The sequence below is a fragment of the Zophobas morio genome, unplaced genomic scaffold (genome assembly GCF_036711695.1).
Source record: "Zophobas morio isolate AGI-343-1 ecotype UQ-CSIRO unplaced genomic scaffold, CSIRO_AGI_Zmor_V1 ptg000005l, whole genome shotgun sequence".
Taxonomy (NCBI): domain Eukaryota; kingdom Metazoa; phylum Arthropoda; class Insecta; order Coleoptera; family Tenebrionidae; genus Zophobas; species Zophobas morio.
Window position 1 is genome coordinate 12,102,371 of NW_026972110.1, and position 22,467 is coordinate 12,124,837.

The 22,467-nt window shown below is 33.2% G+C and overlaps 3 protein-coding genes across 4 annotated transcripts; 1 reads left to right on the top strand and 2 right to left on the bottom strand.

The window, feature by feature from the left end:
- Positions 1 to 1,488: 1,488 nt before the first annotated feature.
- On the bottom strand, positions 1,489 to 3,604 carry Baldspot (baldspot). Of its 2 annotated transcripts, XM_064047150.1 has the most exons (3): positions 3,498 to 3,604; positions 3,228 to 3,447; positions 1,489 to 3,162 (listed from the first exon to the last, which is right to left on the bottom strand). In XM_064047150.1, the coding sequence occupies exon 3, from the start codon at positions 3,105 to 3,107 to the stop codon at positions 2,244 to 2,246; it is 864 nt and encodes a 287-aa protein (XP_063903220.1). In that variant the 5' UTR covers positions 3,108 to 3,162; positions 3,228 to 3,447; positions 3,498 to 3,604; the 3' UTR covers positions 1,489 to 2,243. The 2 variants fall into 2 exon arrangements, with proteins under 2 accessions (XP_063903220.1, XP_063903219.1); XM_064047149.1 differs by having other exon boundaries at positions 1,489 to 3,447.
- A 9,293-nt stretch (positions 3,605 to 12,897) lies between these two features.
- LOC135122753 (uncharacterized) lies at positions 12,898 to 13,829 on the top strand. Its single transcript, XM_064047153.1, has 2 exons — positions 12,898 to 13,368; positions 13,423 to 13,829. Exons 1-2 carry the CDS (start codon positions 13,041 to 13,043, stop codon positions 13,716 to 13,718), a joined length of 624 nt encoding a protein of 207 aa, XP_063903223.1. The 5' UTR covers positions 12,898 to 13,040; the 3' UTR covers positions 13,719 to 13,829.
- Positions 13,830 to 13,847: 18 nt separating this feature from the next.
- LOC135122752 (eukaryotic translation initiation factor 4E-1A-like) lies at positions 13,848 to 15,114 on the bottom strand. Its single transcript, XM_064047152.1, has 5 exons — positions 14,989 to 15,114; positions 14,654 to 14,829; positions 14,425 to 14,602; positions 14,285 to 14,372; positions 13,848 to 14,231 (listed from the first exon to the last, which is right to left on the bottom strand). The coding sequence occupies exons 1-5, from the start codon at positions 15,013 to 15,015 to the stop codon at positions 14,068 to 14,070; spliced, it is 633 nt and encodes a 210-aa protein (XP_063903222.1). The 5' UTR covers positions 15,016 to 15,114; the 3' UTR covers positions 13,848 to 14,067.
- Positions 15,115 to 22,467: the final 7,353 nt, after the last annotated feature.

Consider the following 22,467-nt stretch of genomic DNA (forward strand, 5'->3'; position numbering starts at 1 on the left):
AAACCATATGGATTTTTTTCAGTTACTTAAAATCCGTTTCATTTTTGAATCAAATTTGAAAAATTATTATCGACCTAAATAATTGAAAACCGTGATGGGGCCTTATATGCTTCAATAAAGTAGTTTTTATACTGAAATAGATTATTCTAAATTTGTAACTGTGGGTGTATGCCGAGCTCTTCAACTAATCCAGATGAACTAAATGTATTTTGGAACCTCACTCGTGGTGAAAATTATTATGGAAACAGAAAATATCGTAGAAAATCTCGCAATGGTCACTTTTCAGTTACATTCGTTATTTAAAAACTTATATTTTCACATTTTGTATGCATATATGGTTAGAATAGAAGAAATTACTCGGAACAAAATTGTATTTTTTTTTCAGTGAAGCACTTTGCGTATTTTTCAATTTTTGGCTGCAGAATAACAAATCATTCAGGAAAAGTAACGATAAGGATTTTATTCCAGAAAAACTTAACAACAAAATTAAAAATAATTGTTAAAATCCCGGAAAAAAATGATTTTCAAATAACGAAGATAATAATTGTTCGTTTCGAACTTTTTGCATACCTGTATATTGAAATTTTACAAATATACTGACTGTCAAAGATTCCTGTAGTTTTCATTAGAAAATGTGTCAATAAGGTTGTGGGAAAAAATTAATTTCATAAAATTTCTAAATTACTTTTCTTAAGTTCTAAAACCCTGTATTTATTTTTCGAAGATTGTCCGCGACTACTCTTGTGGAATTGGGAGATTGAAAAAACATAGTAAACGAAATCCTCAACGGTTATAGAAGGCTACATACACGAAACCGCATCACAGAGAAAAGAAACGGTTAACACAGTGTTAGGTGTTTCTAACTGGTCAGGCACAGCATTACCCAAACTGGAACCAGTTTTTTGATAGTAATTATGTGCCGGAAATAGGTATTTGGAAAATTCTATTGATAAATATGAAAAAAAATCCATGCTTAATGGTGTTAGTACGCATAAAAATTAATAAAGCGTGTTATTTACTAGTGATTTCAGTATTATAATCGTAAAAAGTAGATTTGCTGACGGTATAAAACACGTTGAACTGATAGAGAATCACGTAATAGTCTCAAATTATTATTAAAATTTGTAATGTAAATGTAACACTGCCAGTACTTTTCAGCAATTTACAAAAGGCAAATCTCAACGTTTTACCTTGGTTACAGAAAAAAAAGTGTATCTAATAACGTAATTATTTTTGTAATAAAAATTGCTTCTGGTAGAAAATAGAAAATTATTACAAATTACATCAATTATAGAGATAGTTTCAATTACACATTGTTGCTTGTGGATTTTAACATTTTACAAATGATAATTTCAACTGTCCATTTACAGTTTTAATAGATTTTTATAATGATGGGTCAAGACATTTATTTTCGGAATCAGTCTACTGTTAATTGCAAGCACGCAAAAGAAAGTAAATAGAATCACGAAATTAAAATAAAATCCAGGCTACGTAAAAAATATTTTATTGAAACGACTGTTGCAAGATAATTTTTAACAGCATTATCATCAATTCATACTGTCCATTTTAATCACTAGAAATATAAAATAAATAAGGTAGCCATAATAACGAAGACAGTAAATCAATACATAAAAATTATTATTACAACCTGACAAAACTAATGACTAGTTCTTGTGTTCCCCTTCCAACGAAAAAATATTTTTAGATATCACAAAACGTCTACCTAATACAATTGTGCTCTGAGTTTATTATGTAATCTCTCACAATTTTAAAGCGGAAATAGAGATAAGTCATAGTAAAGCACGAAACAATGCTTTGCGATACACTTTGTTTATAAAACATTAAGTAGTATCAACACTTTATGCTATCACAGAATTAAGAACTTTTCTTAACACTAGTGTAAAATTAACTCGATAACAGGGTTGGAATAAGTACAAATTTTACAATATTTAAATAAATTTGACGAAACTTATAAAGAAAAAACAATTTTTACAAAACAATAACAAAGTTTTGTGATATCTCAATCGACGAACGAAAACATAAAATGCCCTATTAAATGCACAATTTTAAATGCCTATAAAAATAGTTACAATTTTAACGTTTTGTCATAAAATTTGCGAACATACAGTTGGAACAATCATAAGGAGCTCATTTTATTGAAGAACGTATCACAACCACAAATGATATATATTAAAAAAAAGAAACAAATAAAACTGCTGGAATGATCCATGCTCAATTTGGAACTAGTGTACCTTTGATTTCATTAGTGGATACTCTGCAGTGACCGGAGCACTCCTCCTTTTACTGCGTTTCTCACCCGACATATAGGCCTTATAAAAGAACCTCGCGAATAGCACAAAGTAACTCAAATACATGGCAATTGACAGTTTAATATTAAATGGGGTTATGTGGCATTCGGCTTGGCTTTGCAAAAGCTGGTGTGCCCATATATTCACAGCGCATCCAACGACCATTTGCAGGAGTTGCAAGGAAGTAATCACCATAGCGATCTGGCGCGGTGGGCTATACCCCATGGCCCTCAGGGCATAGTAAGTGTACATCACAGAATGGACACAGTAATTCATCACAATGAACCATCGGGCACTTGCCGTGTACTCGGTATAACTGAACCAAGAGTAGAGGAGGACGGTTATGTGGTGATACCAATGCAGGAAGATCAGCGGCTGTTTCCTTAAAACTATGAAGATGGTGTCACCCAACTCTGGAAGCTTGCTTAGCACGAACATCCACGTCCAGAACCCCGAGACTTTGTCCTGCTCGATGAAGCTGGGCACGCAGACGGAGTGATAAAGCCCGTGATGCGTTAGGGTGTGTAGGAACTCCGGTACGGTCCTGCACGCGCCGATGATGCTGAACGTCGCCAGCAAGGTGTTCCACAGCGAGAGGACGCCCCGCAACTCGAACCGGGGCCGGTTCTGCATGAGGTGCTGCCCGCCGAAGATGAGCACCATGTAGATGCCTACGTAATAGAAGCCCATGGTCCAGTTGTCCTTCATCCACGTGCGGGTCTCCTGGTGGATGAAGCCGGACTCGAAGTTGAAGATGTACGAGTAGTTGGGAAGCGTAACCTGGTTGTACTCCTTCATCGTGGCACTGGGCGACGGACACTCTCGACTTCCACACACTGCTGCACTTTTCAATCTGCAGACGACACAGGAATTTGTCGGATATATCGGATGACCGGACCGCTGCACGCCCTAACTCACCACACCGCCATAGTCCGCGCTTGCGTCCCGCTGACTCTCTGCTCCTCTTTTTTCGTTCGCTGTCCCGACAGATGTTCCCTCTCTTTTTGGCAAAGTCGTGTGGTAAAGATCCAATTGCGACCGGCAACGGATTTGATTTGATTCTTGCGGGATTTTCGCGGACTCAACAATCAAATGTTGAGTTTAAAGTTTAAGTGTTCGGGGCACCGGCGAACTGACACTAATTAGAAACGTCTAGATGACAGTATTAGATAAAATTCAACAACTTACCGGTAATCGCGATTGTAAATATAATCTCTAAATGCTCCGAAAAATACCACGTTAGATAACTATTCAAACAAAAACGATCTTGGAGTAAGGATTTTGTCAATAAAATAAACGGGAAAAAAACAAAGTATAAAAGGTACAATGTCGGTGAGGTGACAGTTCTAAATGACGTTTTGTTAGTTGTTTTAAATGACAGGCAAGAAGTGACCACTTTTTTAAATCCAAATTTAATCAACACAAAATATACGGACAAGATTGCGTTGACCTCCGTCTGATTTTAACCATTTTGGAAATTTGGAATAACCACTTCTGAATGAATAGGGGCCCAAAATGTCACTAAACTAGATTTTTTTATTACAGGTGGATGGCACGACTGCATAAACTTTAATTTGATATTCTCTTCAATATACCTAATATATTTTTTTTTTTGCACTAAAACCATTTATTAGTTCAACACTCGGGTGTGGTTATTGTACTTTTTTTTTTCTTTTTTAGAAGATGAAATACGTAATAAATATTTTACGTTAATTATATTAATTTTGACATCAATTTTTTTCTTCTATTTCAATGTCTTGATTTTTATTTTTAAAATCAAATATTAATACCAACCGAAGAAAATTAAACCTCACAGTGATTTTTGTTAAAATGTTGTATTAATATTAATTTTGACATCAATTTTTACTTCCCGAACGTAAGCTAAGGAAGTATAGGAATCAAGTCCAACAGGTGAATTGCTCCTTTCATTTTTTTCTTCTGTTTCGATGTCCTGATTTTTAATTTTAAAATCAAATGTTAATACCAATCGAAGAATTAACACCCACAGTCATTTTTGATAACTTTTTGTTTTAAGTTTTATGAACTAGGAGAACTGGTAATTTTAAGCAATAAACTAAACAGTCTGGAAGGTGTCAAAGTCAAAGGCAATATTGAATTAACAACGATTAGAATCTGACGTAAAAAAAACACTAATTTTAATATTAGCAAGCTAATGAATATGTAGGGATCAAAACTTTTCATCGAAAAAGTTTATTTTCAAAATTCAGAATGCTCTGCAGGATTTATTGACATTGATATTTGAAGGTTTACCGATTTAATCAACGAAATGAAAAAATATTTAGACAGCCGACCCTAATCTGAAAATTTTTTTATAAGCTAACACACCACATTTATCGTTACCTGATATTTAATTTAACTTGCACAATGGGATCTCTAATCTTTTAATAGAACTGATGTTTTGAGAATTAGTTATTCATTATGTTAAGAATTGATCGAGATAAAAAAATAGTTCTTATGAACAGGCGAAAAAACAGTTACGAATTTAAAACTTAAAAACAAATAAAATTTTAGAACTGTAATTATATGAGGCATTTCAATGGAATGGATCCACCCTAAATTACTCAACTGTTGTTGTGTTTTAAGAAAAATCCAAAAACAAATTACCTAATTCTAATTTTTAGAGTGATTCATTCCGATGTGTGAATTGAACTTTCCACTGGTTTCCTTGGCCCCAGGTACCCCCACCCAAAAATTTTGTAAGGTGAGGGGGATCGGATGATCCTCCATTTGATTCTACTTTTAATGTTTTATGTAACTGCATAATTTTTTTTTATTTGTTAAAAATCGATAAAATGTTTCATGTTTAAAATAAAAAATATTATTTTACAAAACTTAACTACAACTTGTAACACTGTTGTATATCTCAAAACACTATTACTAACTTATTACTATTACATAGTTATTACTTCATTATTACTTGCTTATTAATTACATAGGTAGAACTTCTCGTGGCGAGAATCTCTTATATTTTATTTTTTTTAGTGTTCTAACTTCTCCAGAACTAAGAAAAACATGCTAAAACGTGATTTTCATAAATTCTATCTTCAATATCAAAAGTATATCTTTCAGTTTCAAATGCAGTTCATTGGCAGAAAATGTCGTATAGAATAGCCAGCTGGGTTACCAGATCTAAAGCCACATGATTTTTTTATAGGGGCAACCAAACCAGGAACTTCAGAAGAATTGAGAGTGTCAGCAAATAACTCCGACAGTTTTGCACAGTGTGCGGGAAGCATTTGAGTTTAAACTCGACTCTCACAAGGAAGTCAATGATGCTATTTTAAACACCTTATTAAATGAAAGCTAACTAATTACTGCAATTCATTCATCACAACAATTTTACATCTTGTTTGCTGATAAACGACAAATTACTTAACACTTAAAATGAGGTACTTCGTGTTAAGATTATTTTAACAAGACAGTAGCATTCCAAGTTCTTGTTTAGTAAAGTAAATAATCGTGTTTTTTAACTTTAAACGTCAAAGAATTTCACTGATTTTTAAACAAGTGGAAAACAAACTTCAAAATAATTTATAAAACCAGGCAGTATTAAAATAAAAATTGACTTATTCTTGGATTTTTTTCAAAATTCAAAATCTGGGAGAGAACACATTTATGTCTCGAGAATTCACGTACCTACCGAAAAAGGCAAATTTTAAATTAACAATAATTCTAGCTTAGTTTTAAAAGTTACGTTGTGGTTATTATAATATTTTAAAATAACCCTTAAACAGTTTTCTAAATCTAAATTAAATAATTAATAATTCATTGTCGTAGAATGGATTTTTAAAGATTTGCCATTGATAATTGCATTTTAAACTCAAACTGTTCCGTTTTTCAGTAAATCGTGCAAGTCAAATCGTTAGTTTTGACTTCATATGGAGTCATAAACATGCAAAGTTCCAACTTAACGTATAATACGGGGGCTGTTAAAGTTATTAGCATTGTAATCACTATTGTCACGTAACAAATTCACTAGAAAACTACGGTATGATTCATGATTATTATTCAGTAAATTTGTTGTTATCTTTTAAAAAAAACTATCAAGTTAGAACCAACTGAAATTTAATTTAAATATTTGTTTTCTCTGTGCAATGGATTGATCTATGTAACTTTTTGCGACCACGCGTAACCGTTTTTTCAGTGTTAACAAATCTCCTATTCATGAAAATAGTTTCCGACGACCTGCGAAAACAGTGTCCTGTATGTAATTTAGTTAATTCGGAAAAACAGTCAGGAATCTTATAAAATTCATTTCTCCCTCAACCCGATTGACTAATTTTGGTATGCATAAAAACTTAAGTTTGTGCTCCTTCAAGAATATTATTTGCTTGCTTAGGTGAAATTTTAGTTCGAAGATAAAATCCCATACATTTAAAAAGAGGCCTTATAGAGTCCTGTCGTATTTACCTGGCAACAATTTCAAAATGAATGCATATGCTGCTTACAAAAATTCACAATTCCGGACAGTGATCATCGTCCAATAAGCAGAAGTCGGATGTTAAAGATTCAAGTCCACGAATAAATTGACGGTTTCGATTAATTTGAATTATTATTCGTGTAACTAGTGCAAGTAATGCTGTTCTGATAAGAGAATGAAGTTTTTTAACAAAAAAAAAAGCAAAAATCGCTAAAAAGTTTTAAGATAATGAAAATAAAATGGAACTTAAGCTAAGTCGATTTCCCACACACTATTCACCTCATTTTTAAGAATTATGATTCAGGTAGAGGTTTGGCATCAAGATTTAATAACAAAATTCAACGCAAAACATTAATACTTTAAACTTCCACCGTATAAATATAAAAATAACTGCTGATATGAAACGCGAGACACCAATTAATTATTTGTCAACAGTCCCGTAACGAGAATTCTTATTATCTGTAACCACCTGTTTAAAGGTCTTGTTTATGTTTGTTATCTGTACACTATTATTTATTATCTTTTAAACAGTCGATCGGTGGGATGCAGATTTGAGTATAAATTTTAAGTTTCTACATCAGCTGACACAGACTGGAGTTTGAGACTAATCAGATGATATCGCGTGTGAATAATTTTAAGGCAAAATATTGCTTTACTGCTTCGAAGAGATAAAGAGGTCAAAATACAAAATAACACGAAGATGAAGAATGTATCGGCACAACAAACTTTTTTTTTTCTCATAAGTGCAACAGGTGTTTATGGTAATTGTATTTAAAATGAATTTTTGTGAACACTTTCTGTTTTTGACTAGTAAAGCATAGAAAAAACAGACTTGGTGTGATCATAATATGGACGATTTTATTAGACAGATAATTTTCCAAACTACTGAACAGATGTTGTGAAATTTTGGGTTTCTTTTGAGAACTTCGTGTAAATGCTAACCGAAATGTCTGTTCCTTCCCACCAAAAATAGTAATGACGTCATCTCAAAATTTTCCCAAGCATATATCCTACTTAAAATTTGCAAAATAATAATATATTAGTATTATTAATCAATTCATCAATTAATCATTTAATAATTTACATGTTATCAACAAGCAGTTGTATATTTATGTACAGAAATTATTTAAAAAAATCAAGTAATAACATTTTTAGTTAACTGTGTAATGTAATATTGTGTTAGAATAAACTATAGCCCATTCTTTAAATCGACCGTACTAGAAACTTGTTTGTTTGTTTAATTCCAGTTCGTTAAACTGAAATATGAATAGACTTATAAATGAATTGAAAGTCTTCGGTTAAGTGTATCACATGCAAAGTGTGAAAGGTGAAACGAATGAGGTAAAAATTTACATAGTGTAGTGCAAGTGTAGTGAGGCGTCTGTGGACATTTGTGGTTCAATTTTTTAAGCTTGCATTTAGTGCAAATAAGTCGTAAATGTCCGCAAGTCAGCGTTCTACGAAACATATTTTTTTTAACTTTCACACAAATGCTTGTTTGACCACATTAACCTCCAGTTTTTTTTATCTACAAACAAAATGACTTGCTGGTTTTTCAGAAAACTTAATTAAACACCAGAGATGAAGAGATTATCTCAAATCTGAGCCTTTTTATTAAAAAAGAATAGAAAAAGAGGTTTCCAGAACGTAGACAATTTGCACAACCATCAATAATAATTGTCAAAATTCAAAAATCAGTTGTATTAGAAATGCGTTATATTGGCTTTGAGTTTGTTTATCGGAACAGATTAGAACCAAGCAGACTAGATCAGAGCAGTGTTACATCTCAGGTGATGTCTGGATCAGTGATATATAGGTATCAGGCGACGATAGAGTAAAGTTTAAGTTTGTCATCAGTTTTATTAGTGCATATCGTGGATGTTAATTTTGTTGTTAAATTCTTTTAGTCTTTCTTAGTTTGTCTTTGTTGTGGACATTATACACAGTTTTGATTGTTTAATATTAATAAATTTTGAAAATTGTGCTTTATAATAAAATTAAAATTTGTATTAATATAAAAATAAAAAAAAGTTGTTTCAAAATATTTTCAAACTAGATCTTTGTTTTTCCGAAATACTGTCCTAATAGTTATCTGTCTGGCTTGACAGAAATTAAATTATTATAAATATTTTGCAGATTCTATAATAAAGCATAATTTTGCACTTAAAGTTATGAGCATGTATAGAGTTATAGACATCATTTAAAAGTCAATTAATCGAAAAATTATACAAGTAGTTGTCGCGCATATCTGATAATAAAGGCCACAATTTACATATAATGCGAAATGCGTAACATGGAAGAGGAAGAAATATTTTCTTGTTGTTAATTTATTAAATTAGTCAAAGTTTCACACATTTCAGATCAGAAAATCATTAATAAGGAATTACATAGTTGAAAGGAAACTGTGGCATCGAAGGTGATTTATTTTGTTTAAACAATTGACCTTTTTATGGAATCACAAACTAAATTTTACACACTAAAAGTTAACACACATGTTTCAACTTGAAGGGTGGCATTCTGGCATTTCGCCAAATACCCTAAACCTGCGAGAACACACGCGTGCGATTGCTTATGTCATGGAAACGAATTTTTGGTATTTTTAATTTTTACTTCCCGAACGTAAGCTAAGGAAGTATAGTAATCGAGTGCGTCGGACGAAATGCCACTTTTATGTTTTCTCGACGAAAAAACTTGTCTTCCATTTCCGTCTGTCTGTTTGTCTGTCTGTCTGTCTGTCTGTATCCATTTTTAGATACGTAATTTCCGAAACTGCTGGACCGATTGTTGTCAAATTTTGTATGTATATTAGAAATATCGTGTAGGTGGTTAAATGCTACCCAAAATTTGGATAATCATCCTCACCATCAATGGGATGACGTCATCTCCAAAATTTGTAATAAAAAGTTTTTTTTTTATTTCATAAAATAAGATACTCCTACACTTGTGATGTGTGAATCCCTGTCAAAGTTTCACCCTAGACATTCAGAATTTTTGGAAAAAATTCACAACTGAATAAGTGAATAACAATATTTTGCAATTAAACTTTGAATTTATTCGTTTATCTCCTCCCAAAAAATTGATGACGTCATCTCAAAATGTGGAAAATATGATTCTTATACAGAGTGACTGATAAAAAATAATGAATGAGTCAATTTATTTTATTGATTATATCGGGAACGGCTTACTCCGTTTTCCCGAAAATTTGGGAATACAATACTGTTATCATTATTATTACTCTGCACCTATCGAAAGTGATATACGTGTCTTTGCAAAAGGGTTCTCATAAAAAAATAAAAATCGCAAAATCAATTTATAATTTTTCGAAAAAAATCGATTTATTTTATTCTATTTCAGGGGCTTCAGATTGCTATTACCTAGTGCTGAAGGACATTTTATCACGTTAGTTATGTGCTTTAAATATATTCTACATGGTCCGTACGGCGCAGAGGCTGCGGGGGTGTTATTTATTCCACTGGTGTTTACTTTACAGCAGTTATCACAAAACGAAAATCATAAAATCAAATTTTATAATTGGATTTGTCGAATTATACTTATAGCCTTATTAGACCAATTTTTGTTTTTTGTTATCAAATTAAGAACCATTTCTAGAAAATGTGAGAACACCCACGTCATGTAAATTGGTTATGATCAAATAAGAATAACAATAATAATCATATTCAAAACATTTTGTTCCATTGTGGCTTAATTAATAATTTTAGTCCTCTGTTTTGAGGAAACAATTCATCCAAATTAAACAAATTTCTACGTGACATTCTTTCGATGTATAAACATAAACAATCGAGGTTAGGCATGTACACTGATAATAATACACTCTTTTCTGATGGTTATTTGCTTTAAGTATAGCAGGTGGTTCAAGGTGTCATTTACACCACTGGTTTTTAATATAAGTATAAAGGTTATCAAAGAACAAAAACTTTTTATAATTTTTCCAAAAAACCGAATTTATTGGACTGTACTTCAAGAGCGTGAGAAGTTCTGTCGAAGTAGCCTTTGACCAATTTTTTTCAAATGCATCAGTTTCTCAACGCAAAATTTAAATTTCAAGTTCAGGATACCACATTGTGTTACGTGGATTTTTAACATCTCCTGAATTAAAGTGTAGACTTAAGTATCATCTACATAAGCCTGTACTTAAATAGTGTGAAAAAATATCAATAATAAGTTTAAACTCACGATCAAAATCTATTTTTTAACAATTGTACATTGTTATCTGAATTTAAAAATATTTTATATTTTGCTTCGTTTTTTACATAACGTAGCTATCTTTTCACAACAAGAAACTTAAAACCTGTAATAAATAGTGAATTTTTGTGGGGAAATATGGATTTTGTAAGTATACTTCACCCCTCGGTCTAACAACGAATGAAAAATTCATCACAATTGAAATCGGGACTTTTTTTAAATATAGTTTTCTTCGAACAACGCGATTGTTAAACATGTTTTTAGTTTCTTGTAAGTAAAGGAAGACTACGTATATCAAGAAAAAAAGACAAAATGTAAGCCCCGCCCACCCGTCCTATTTCAAACGTGATATTTTTTTTTATTCGTCGTAAGTCAAGGGGCGGAGCTTAGCTGCAAAATCCTCATTTATCCACAAGAAATTACCATGTGAAATATATTTTTAAAACGGTAAAATTTTGTAGAAAACTATGGATTTTGCTATTACACTCCGCCCCTAGGTCTGATAATGAATGAAAAATTCACCACAATTGAGATCTGGGCGGGTATAAAGGTCTAATGTATGGTTTTCTTTTTTACTCAATACTTAAATAAATGTCTGTAGTTTTCTGTGAGCAATAAGATTACTTAAAATCTACTTGAGATGGTAATTTGATGTAGAAAAATAAGGATTTTGCAATTAAGCTCCGCCCTCCGATTGATATAGGGCGGGTGGGCGGGGCTTATATTTTGCCCATTTTTTCTTAATATACGCAGTTTTCTTTTCACAGCAAGAAACTTAAAACATATTGAAATTGATAAATTTCTATGGGGAAATACAGATTTTTGCAATTACACTCCGCCCCTCGACCTGATAAGTGATAACGAATGAAAAATTCATCGCAATTGAGACTGGGGCGGGTATTGGTATCTTTGGCTTTGTTTTTTACCCAAAACATATAGTTTCTTTAAAAAACACGATTACTTAAGAACATGTTTTATATAGCATTTTTTTGTACAAAAAAATTGCAGTTAAACTCCATCTCCTGACACACTACGAATAAAAAAAATCACCACAATAGAGATAGGGTAGGTGGGCGGGGCTTATATTTCGCTTCTTTTTTGACATACGTAGCCTTCTTTTTACAACAAGAAACTTAAAACCTGTCCAAAATAGTAAATTTTTGTGTGTAAATATGGACTTTGTAACTACGCTTCACCCCTTCGGTCTAACAACGAATGAAAAATTCATAATAACTGAGATCGGGACTTTTTTTGTATAGTTTTTCTTTGAACAACACGATAGTTAAACATGTTTTTAGTTTCTTATCAGGAAAAGAAGACTACGATACATTTCAAGAGAGATTTATTTAGCGATATTTTGCTATGGTGTTATTAATTTTTTTAACAAATTGAATAATAAATTTAATTTATTGGTTTATCGTCTCTACGACAAACTTTAACATTTGTTTTAAAATTTTCGGAAGAACGGGTGAAAATTCGGAATAAATTTGTTGAAATGAAAATGGATGCAAAAATTTAAACTCCCCATCATTCAGCCTATTGAAAAACAACGAAAAATGCGTTGAATACATATTCGCCCAATGAGTTGTATATGCTATAATTTTAAATGACCAAAAGTTTAGGGCTTTTTACCATGCTACCGGTATTTTTGACTCGTTATTTTGGCTTAAAATAATTGGTTTAATATGCTTCTGATAGGGATATTTACACATCCATGTGTTTTCCTGTTGATCTTCTTGATGAATGTAGACTAACTTTGGATTATACCGACTATTAAAAAAAATCGATAGTTTTGGTTCATTTGTAGTGAAACATCCTGTACATATGCACGTTTTGACATCTGTGGGGACAGCGTCGAAGTTTGACGACTGCAGCGGATGGCATAGTAGATTTTTAATTTTTTACCATTGGCCCCCTGCCATGCGAGATGACACATGACACAATCTGTCAAATTGATGAAAATCGAAGTGACGTTGACGTTAGTAATGTCAGTAATGTTTACGAGGTGATCAGAAAATAAATTCGCAAAAAACTTTGTCGAAGGGTAAAATTTAATAATATTTAGTTGGATGAGTTATGAATAAACCATGTCGGACCATCAGCAATATGAAAGAATTTACAACTTTCTGTCTTCGCTCAAGTGTGCAGACGACAAAGTTGCGGAGATAAAAGACGTTTATGTGGATATAATTAACTCCAAAAGACGCTTGCACGCTATTAAATCGATAAAGGATCTATTAAAAATATTACAAAAGCGAGATCACATAAATCCGGAGAAAATAGGTGCTTTGATTGGACTAGCAGAATGCTTCGATGGAATACCTTTTGAAACGTTTACAGCTGCAAACACTGTGAATAATAATCAAAACGTTAATGGCAATATTATATACGTTACACAACCTTCACCAAATTTAGGTTAGTTTTATAAAATATGTTGTGTCTAATTAGTAATTGTTTTTGTAATTTTAGTTCTGCCTCGATTACCACCAGATCTTCGTGAAAGGGTATATCAAGTCATAGCTTCTGATATCGGAAAAAAGTGGACCGATTTTGCTCGTGCTTTACATGTACCAGAAGGGTACATTGATGAGCTCTATTATGCACAAAGAAATTGTCATAATAGGGTTTACGAAATACTCAGATACCATCAAGAACGTTGTGATCCACGGTTGTGGCGGAGTTCTCTGTTGGATGCACTTACAAAAGCAAGACGAAATGATCTTATGCAAAGAGTACAAACAATTTTTGACACACACTATCCCTAAAAAATAAATGTGATAAGCATTGTGCTAAATATGATGAGATGTATAATTAATTTATAAACCATGTCATTGTGTACATAGTTAGATTCATAATAAATTATATAGAGCAAGGGATGTTAACGTGATTCAGTATTGGTGTATGAAATTTTTGATAATATATTATATACAAACACAACAAAGTTACAGCTATTTAATATTTCATAGAAAATGAGAAATTAGAATACAAGCGTAATGTAAAATAAAAAATTAAATAAATATATTCAATGAAACCAAGTGAACTAAAGTACTAATACAAAATGTATCAGAAAATTTGAAATCAAAACATATTTAACAGTTATTCTAACTTTAACAGTTAAACTGTGTAAGAATTCTTAGTAACAGAACCCGACTTGTCCTGGGTATCCTTATGGACTTGATACCCTAAAACTGTTCTCTGTGGTATATGCAACCGTTCTTTCAATTTCTTTCCAATTTCTAAAACGGCACCAGTTTTGTTCGCGTCAGAAGTCCAAACACCTGAAGCAATTTATATTTAGAATGCAAATTACATCTAAATTAATCAGCATTACCTATTTTGTCACCCTTTCCTCTAATATTGACTACTGCTCCACATATTTCATCTGAATGTTCAAAAGCTTCACCAATCAAACATAGTATCTGCGAAAATAACGATTCAAAGAACTGACATCTAAAGACTGAAGAAACTTACAATATCTAACCAGTACCGATCAAGTTCGTTACTTCTTTGTTTCTTCTCTAAATTGATAAGCCAGCGACCTCCACGCTTATTGGCTTCATCTTCCCACATGGGTCGAATTCCTCTTTTAAATAATGAATAATCATTACCTTGTCGGAGCTCACTTGCTGGTTTTATGTGATTATACAGACTAAAACAAGGTATCAGAATAACTCTTAAACGCGAAAACATCGTAAGCTACCTCCAGAAGTCCTCAACCGTTTGGAAAGACGCGATTTCTTTCTGGTTCTTCTCCCAAGTCTGGCTTCTGTCATTTTCGTAATACCAAAGTGTCCAACAGTTTTGAAGCGGGTGTTTTATCGAGAAGTCCATCGCGATATCTACATCGTTTTCAGTCTTTAGGTCGTTTTTCTCATTCTACAAAGAAATACCAACGAAGCAAGAGATTACTATAAGTCATGTGAATATGCAATATGGCAGAATTTGCCGGGATTTGCGACATATTTGCAATTATACTGTTAATTGTAGCGTAAAGATCGGTTAATTCTTTTGATAGTATTAACAGAAACACATTACCTCGCTTTCTATTGAATTCGTAGACATTTTTGTATAGGAATTCGATCGCTAGCTCAAATTCCTTGAAATGAAAGTTTCTTTTTTCTACCTACTCAGTATTCACTGATTTCACTGCCAACTTCGTGGCATGAAAATCAACTGTACACGCAGTTGCAAGGGTGCCGAACCATGCAATATCAAGCGCGGGATTTTTAATTTTTAACCAAAGTCGGAAAGTGGCAGGTTGGTTGACTAACGCAATTTTTCTAATAGTAAATACTTGAAAATTCGATATTTGTCACGTATGTGGAAAATTCTAGAGTTATTGTTAAAATTGACAGTGACAGTTTAGTTAACTTTTAATAATAAAAAGTCTTTCGTCGTTATTTTATGTAAGCGACTCGTGCAGAGGAATTATAACGGCGGACAGACGGAAACGTGGCACATATTTTTCCATATTTTACAAAGTCAAGAAAGCAAAAAATTAAACATTTGTCAAAATGACTTTTCTAATAAATGTGTTGTAAATTTACCTTGTTCTACTCAGGCTTTTTCGTCCGCAATAACTTGTGTCATTTCAAAATACGTATAAATTTGAAAAAATTAAAAATAACACGCTTGACACAAGAGAGAACGAAAGATGTCAAATATTGGCTCATTTGGGGACACAAAAATGATCGAAAGTTATTTTAACAGAACTTCCCTCGCTTCTGAAGTACAGTCCAACAAATACTGTTTCTCTGAAAAATTATAGGAGGAAAATTTAATTTTGCGGAATTTTACTTTCATTGCTAAAAATAAAAATCAAGTAGAATTTTACTTTTTCGTGATAACCTCTATGGAGTAGAAACAATGCAGTTTCATCTTCTTAAAAAAAGACACTTGGGAGCCCCGAGAAGATTTTTGCCTTCTTTAAAAAAGAACAGTTGGGAACCCTGAGAAGGTTTTACATTAAAAAAACCAGTTGGGACCCCCGAGAAGGTTTTACGTTTTAAAAATGACTGTTGGGACCCCCGAGAAGGTTTGACATTCTTAAAAAAGACATTCGATGCCCCCGAGAAGGTTTTGCATGTTTAAAAAAGACAGTTGGGACCACTGAGAAGGTTTCACATTCTAAAAAAAGGCATTTGGCACCCCCGAGAAGGTTTTATATTTTTAAATAAAGAGGGGCGTATACTCATCTTTTTCGAGAAAGTGGGATAATTAATCAATCATCAATAAATAATATAAATAAATAAATCATAAATATAAAAAGAAAAAAAACCGCATTCCTGACCACTAGACCACTGCCGGGATGTCCTATGCTAATGGTAAACTGTTATTATAGCGTGCATATTTTTTTGCAAAAATTTGGACGGTTAGGCAAAAATTCAAAGCGGATTCGTACATAAGCATAGAATTCTTTGAAATGACGTCATCAAATTATTGGTGGGGATGATTAGCAACATTTTGATTAGGATTAGACAGACAGACATACGGAAACGGGAGACTACTTTTTTCGTACTCTAGGGGTCATGAAACGTCGAGAAAATATAAAAGTGGTTATTCGTTCGATGGACTCGATTACTATACTTCCTTGGCCTACGCTCGGAAAGTAAAAATTTTTATCAAGTTTTTCGGGGGCAATAGATACATTTTTTTTAACGATTTACCTTGGTTACGATAATCTTATAAGGTTTGCAAGATTTCAGAGCATTGTTTTGCAGTTTCTACTGTGGCAACCTAAAATTCCCGTCAAAATAAAGGTGCACAAAATTTTCAAACCCGCGAAAAATTCAAAATTTGCCCTTGAATTGTGTTCGACAACAAAATGGAACTCTAGTTGTGTTTTTTTTTTGTTTGGTGGAATGCGTTCAAATCCAAAGTGGTGAACCCTAAGGATGGAAAATCAAAATGCAAAATATATGTATAAGAAACATTGTTTATTTGTCTATGTACACTGGAGAGGTAAAAGCTGTTGAAATAAGTTGGACGGAACTTATTTCCCAGCTGCAAAAAAACCTCTCCCGCTTTCAAAAATTAAAAGTTAACACAAATGTTTACATATAACACATTTATTAAACAAGCACAAAGAGAACATAAACAGCCTTTAACTGGATGGTAGAGTAGTCTTATTTTCGAAGCAACACACAATAAATTTACACAGATGACAAAATTTCTTTCCAATTATTCAACTTCTTTAGATAGTTCTGAAACAGCGTTCATTAAAAATTAATATTTTCCAAAGTTGTAACTGAATTTAAATTGATCTTTTAACTCCGATGGTGTCCTTATTTCAAGCGCCTGCGATACGCCACTGAAACAGTATGGTGAGGCAGCAAATTTAAATTATGGAAGTTCAGAAATTAGCAAATGTGCTACAGAGGACGTTTGCTAATTTTGGACGAGAACCATTTCTCGGTGATTTTACTCTATTGACAGGTATTGCCTATGTCCAAAAAACCTGCCGCATATTATACCTTCTATCCCGTCTTCGCTATTACCGAACTGCGCATTTCCCCATGAATTTTCCAATTTAACATCTGTTATGACATGAAAAAAAAACCGTCAGCTTTAACTAAAAACGTGATCTTGTGCTTCCGTTTAAGTAAATTAAATTCAAATTTTATATTTCTCGAAGTTAAAACGATATCTGGATAAATACTAGAATTATCAGGAAGAAAGGAAGTAGTATTTAATTAGGTACTCTACACTCTATAAATAATTTTAAATAACCAAGAATTTACATAATGTTCACAAATTATATCGTCGTCGTTATATGCGGTCAAAATCAAAATAATAATTCGGGAATAAATGTTCAAACTCAAGCTGTTGAAAACATTTTACAAATTTTACACGTTTAAGATTAGAAAATCGCAAATTAAAGGGTCACTAATTACACTCGTTGAAGGAGACAGTGGCGTCGACGGCGATCCATCTGTGCCCATTGTGAAATCATACGAAGAGAATTCTACATACCTACTAATTTTAACAAGCGTTTATACTCAGGACTCCAAAGCAAGAAGTGGGGCCAAGAAATCTTTTTAAAAACATTCCAAAATGTCAAACTACCACCCTAAAGGCTGGCGTTCCGTCAAATACCCTAACGCTCTACCTATACATGGCTGAGTGCCTACGATGTGGAATGATTTTCTTATTTTTCAAATGCGATTTCCTGACGTTTTTTCGGTGCGAAATTTAATTTTTCAAATCGGGACATTTCACTACTTTGAAGTGCAAAATGTTGGGTAATTACGATTTTTTAAAAGCTGGGTAACCAAGGTAAAATATAAAGGTGGATTCACAAACTACATTGTGATAACCCAAACATCCCACCACCTTAAAATGACATGTGAAAAAAATTTAAAGCCCGCGAAAAATTAAAAAATTCAAAAAATGCGGAATGCGTTCAGATGCAAGTGGTAGACCACAAGGGGAAAAGTACCGTTAAATAAAACACAAAATATATGGAGGACACAAAACCATTTATTCCTCCACTGACAATGACATTGTGCAGGTTGAAGACCTTAGTTCTCAGCTACAAAAAAAAAAACTTGCCTAACTTTGAATGAAGCCAGATCAAACGTTCTGAATCAATGCAAATATTTGAATATTACAAATTTAATAAAGACAAAGAAAAATCTGAAACAAAGTAACTGGATGCAAATACACAAGTTATTACGGACGTGTGGCGACAAATTTAAAATTATGGCAGTCAACAACAGAACAAAATTTTAATAAAAATTCCTATGCAGCGCCACCACAGCGCCTATAAGAGTATGGCGATCGAACTATATCAATTTTATTCTAGAGCACAGCACAATTACCCATAGATGGCGTTGTAGCAGGAGCGGAGTTTGGGGCTCCCGGTTGTGGCTGTTCTTCCACCACGACGGTGATTCTACTCTACCGCAAGCATGCCGCCCAGCACCCCTCTATCTCACGAAGAAACGTGCCTCGCTAACAGGCCGTTATGGTCGCAAACTCGTGGTTGGAAATCCCGGCTATATATAATCCGCGAGCGTCACGGCATCCCGACGGCTCTCCTAACTTCTATTCAAGATTTGCGTCTTTTGTGCAGATGGCGCGACCGCCAGCTCGACAAGGGACCGCGCACTCCGCTTCCGCCACGTGTTTCTGTGTTATTTACCTCAACTCCATTTAAATGTTCAATTTCTATAACTCTGATATTAAACTACAACCGAACAAGTGTTAAAGTTTCAAAAAAAGCAATAACCACATTTAAATTCGCCATACACTCTCGTGAAATTTTACACAGCAAGGAATTCTTATCTGATTGGACATCAGATAATTTATATGATGGAAACATTAATCAACAAAAAACAAGAAAAAGTTCTGTTGTAAAGTAAAACTTGCGCAGACAAAAAAATTACTTGAGGTTAGGAACTGCAAAGCATAAAAATTTACGTTCAATTTAAATGATACAGCAAAGAAAAATACTGAGGCTAAAGTTGTGAGATAGAGAAAAATTGCAAAGCTAACAAAATTACTTACATAAGGTTAATTAATATTGCCACACCTCATCAACAATTCAAACAAAGAATTTACATGATGTGAAATTATACCTCAATCCCAGTGACTGGTTACTTAAAAAAATTAGCTTTGAGAGTTTATATATATCGTGGACTGTCCTCAGCTTATCCCAAACAAACACGTGATAAATAAACACAAAATGGATCCCTCGTCGCGAGAAATATGTCTCGTTGATGTCCAGATGATCACTGCTAAAAGGGAAAAAAATAATCCCCTCGTCCCTCAGTTCACGATATTATGAATTCTACCACAACATCCATGGTCCCTTTTCTCAGACTGGGATAACGTTAGGTTAATTTAACTGCCGCAAATGAACTATTACCCATCTTGTGTGAAGAATTAAGAAGTGTTATTATGTAACACTTAAGTATAAGCATCCAGAAACCTTATTTATAACTTGCTAAACAAAGGATGAGTACTGACTAAGTGAATTTCATGAAATCTCCTAGCAAATGCTTTATCTGAACAATCTCATGACTGTTAAATTGTGTTAGAACCGGTAACGATTAAAATCCTAACATGAACTGTGAATTTAGAAACAATTAATCAAATTTACACCACATGTTAGCGTCGGTCGAAAATTCACATATTTCCGATTAGTAAAAACGGCAAATCAACTAAACTTAACCTAGCTACTTTACCACGTGCTTTCACTCATTAACGATTTTCTTTTTTAAATTCAAATTATTCAAATGCGATTTCGCGCCGTTGTTTTTTTTTCAGGGCGAAATTGTAAGTCAAATTTGGTCACCCTCACCATAGCATAAGAGTTTACTTTGCAAAATTTTGAGATGCCTTCATCAGATTGTTGGTCTATTCTTAAAATTTATATAAACTAGTTTTTCATGTTCTGTGTCCCAGGACAGCTCAAAAAGAAATATAGATCAGAACTTTTACTCAAAACAGTGTTTTATAATGAAAACTAGAAGTATTAAATATTCACCAAACCACCAAGCGATAGTGTTACAAAATACACAAAAAACATACTTTTAATATATGACCTCGAAAAATGTTTGCTCTCAAATCCTAAAGGTTTCAGACCTCGGGCTCTTCACTTAGATCATATAATAAATACAGGGTCATTATAAAATATTGTAGTCAACTCACCTATGAAAAACAAATGAAATTTTTCTCGTGCCGCTAATCACCAAAATGATTTGAACTGTTTTGAAATGTCACGAACGTCCAAACAAATCTGTCAGATGTGTCAAAAATTGAAATGCCCGGTTCGCGGTTTAAATTCATTTTAAATAGACACGAAAAGACGCCAGGCCAGAGCATTAAGGGTTGCAGTGTTATCGGGCATTTGTGAACGCCACTGCAATACATTTCAGTTTCAAAAATTGTAAATTGTCAGAAAAACGTTTAAGGGCTTTGTCATGAATTACACCTTGGAAAGTCGATTGGAGTTGAACAGAATAAATCATCTGGTCTGTTTTGCAAAGAAGCAATAATTTTTCAAATAATGAAATCCAAAAAGTGAGGTTAAGTTTGTCGAAACCAATGAACACGGTAATTATTTAAAAAATTACATTTTTATAGGTACCCTGAAGGTAAAAATTGTGAAAAATCACGTAATGGACAATGGCAGAGCAAGTCTTATCACAGTTAACGAACACTATGAGTACATAATGAGTTTTTGCAGTAAATAATTTTGCCAAAGTTGTGATCCCGCGAAAGTTCTGTTTGTAAATTGAAAGGAATCGTCAAAATATTGGTGCAGACATGGTTTGTGACCGGTGCTTTTCTCTTGAAAAAACACAACTGAAATCCTTGATCTTCATCCCTACAATAGGTGAAAACTGCTATGTCCAAACATTACCTTCAGCTTTGCAGTTTCTAGATATCTGAAACATGCCAGATCTGCATAACAGGAATGTCAAAGAGGTTCTACCCAAAACACGCCCACATGGCCATCCTAATATCAAGATTTTTCAAAATTTCTATAAGAAAAAAGATGAAAAAACCAATAAAATTTCAGGAGCATAGTGTTAAGAGTTCTGTAGCTGATTATGAGATCTCTTGAAACAACAGAATGTTTAATAAAGATTTTTAACTTTCCTAATAGTAAAATTACAATTATTACTAAACAGTAAGTTGAAGTAAGTTTTAAATTAAGAGAATGCAACTAACACCGAAAGAAAAATGAAAGTTACTGAAAATAAAAAACTTTATTGCAGTACCTACATACACTTTCTACATCTAATTTTGTTTATTGATCACATTCATTTACTTGAAAAAGTATCAGGCCTATGAATCGTCGTCTGCTAACCACACACCAACCTTCATTGCGTGTGATGGTGTTTCTTCAAAAGCGTGAGTATTTTCTATACACCAAATTCTGAAGTTCTGTCAGTTGACATAATAGCCTAACAGATGAAACCAGGCTTCATCAGAAAAGAACGACAAATCGAGAATCCCGTTATCGTCCATATCAGCTTGAAACCAACTACACTACCCAACGCGGCAAGGAAAATCAGCTGGTTGCAGCTCCTGAACCAACAAAATCTTGTATGGATGCATATGTAACTTCTCTTTTACGATTTTCTGACATGGGCTGTATGGTACTCCGGACAGTAAAGATTTTTGACAAAGCTTTATTCGGACTTTGTTCCATTCTCATCCTTAAATCTTCAACAACGTCTTCACTAACTTGAGGTCTCCCCGTCGGTTTTCACTTAGAAATGCTACCAGTGTCGTTAAATCTGGCCATAATTCGCCATATAGCGTCTTCAAAGATTCTTCATCAATGACAACAGAACATTTCACTAGATACTCGTTTTTAGACGCCTCCACAGAGTACACTCCATCCCCATCCTCATTTAACACCCCATTACGGTAATAGGCATGATGATTGCGCCAAAGAACTAAAAAAATCATTTGTAACACTGACCATAGTTATTCCTCTCTGTTCATTACCTGAGATTATTCCACAATGATCTGTAATTTTGATAAAAACTGTTTTTT

Coding starts and splice junctions, on each gene's coding strand:
- Baldspot (XM_064047150.1), bottom strand. CDS start 3,107: ATGAAGGAGTACAACCAGGTTACGCTTCCCAACTACTCGTACATCTTC.
- LOC135122753 (XM_064047153.1), top strand. CDS start 13,041: ATGTCGGACCATCAGCAATATGAAAGAATTTACAACTTTCTGTCTTCG. Junction 13,369..13,422: donor ACAACCTTCACCAAATTTAG/GTTAGTTTTATA, acceptor TTGTAATTTTAG/TTCTGCCTCGATTACCACCA.
- LOC135122752 (XM_064047152.1), bottom strand. CDS start 15,015: ATGTCTACGAATTCAATAGAAAGCGAG. Junction 14,603..14,653: donor ACGGTTGAGGACTTCTGGAG/GTAGCTTACGAT, acceptor ACCTTGTTTTAG/TCTGTATAATCACATAAAAC. Junction 14,232..14,284: donor AGGAAAGGGTGACAAAATAG/GTAATGCTGATT, acceptor AAATTGCTTCAG/GTGTTTGGACTTCTGACGCG.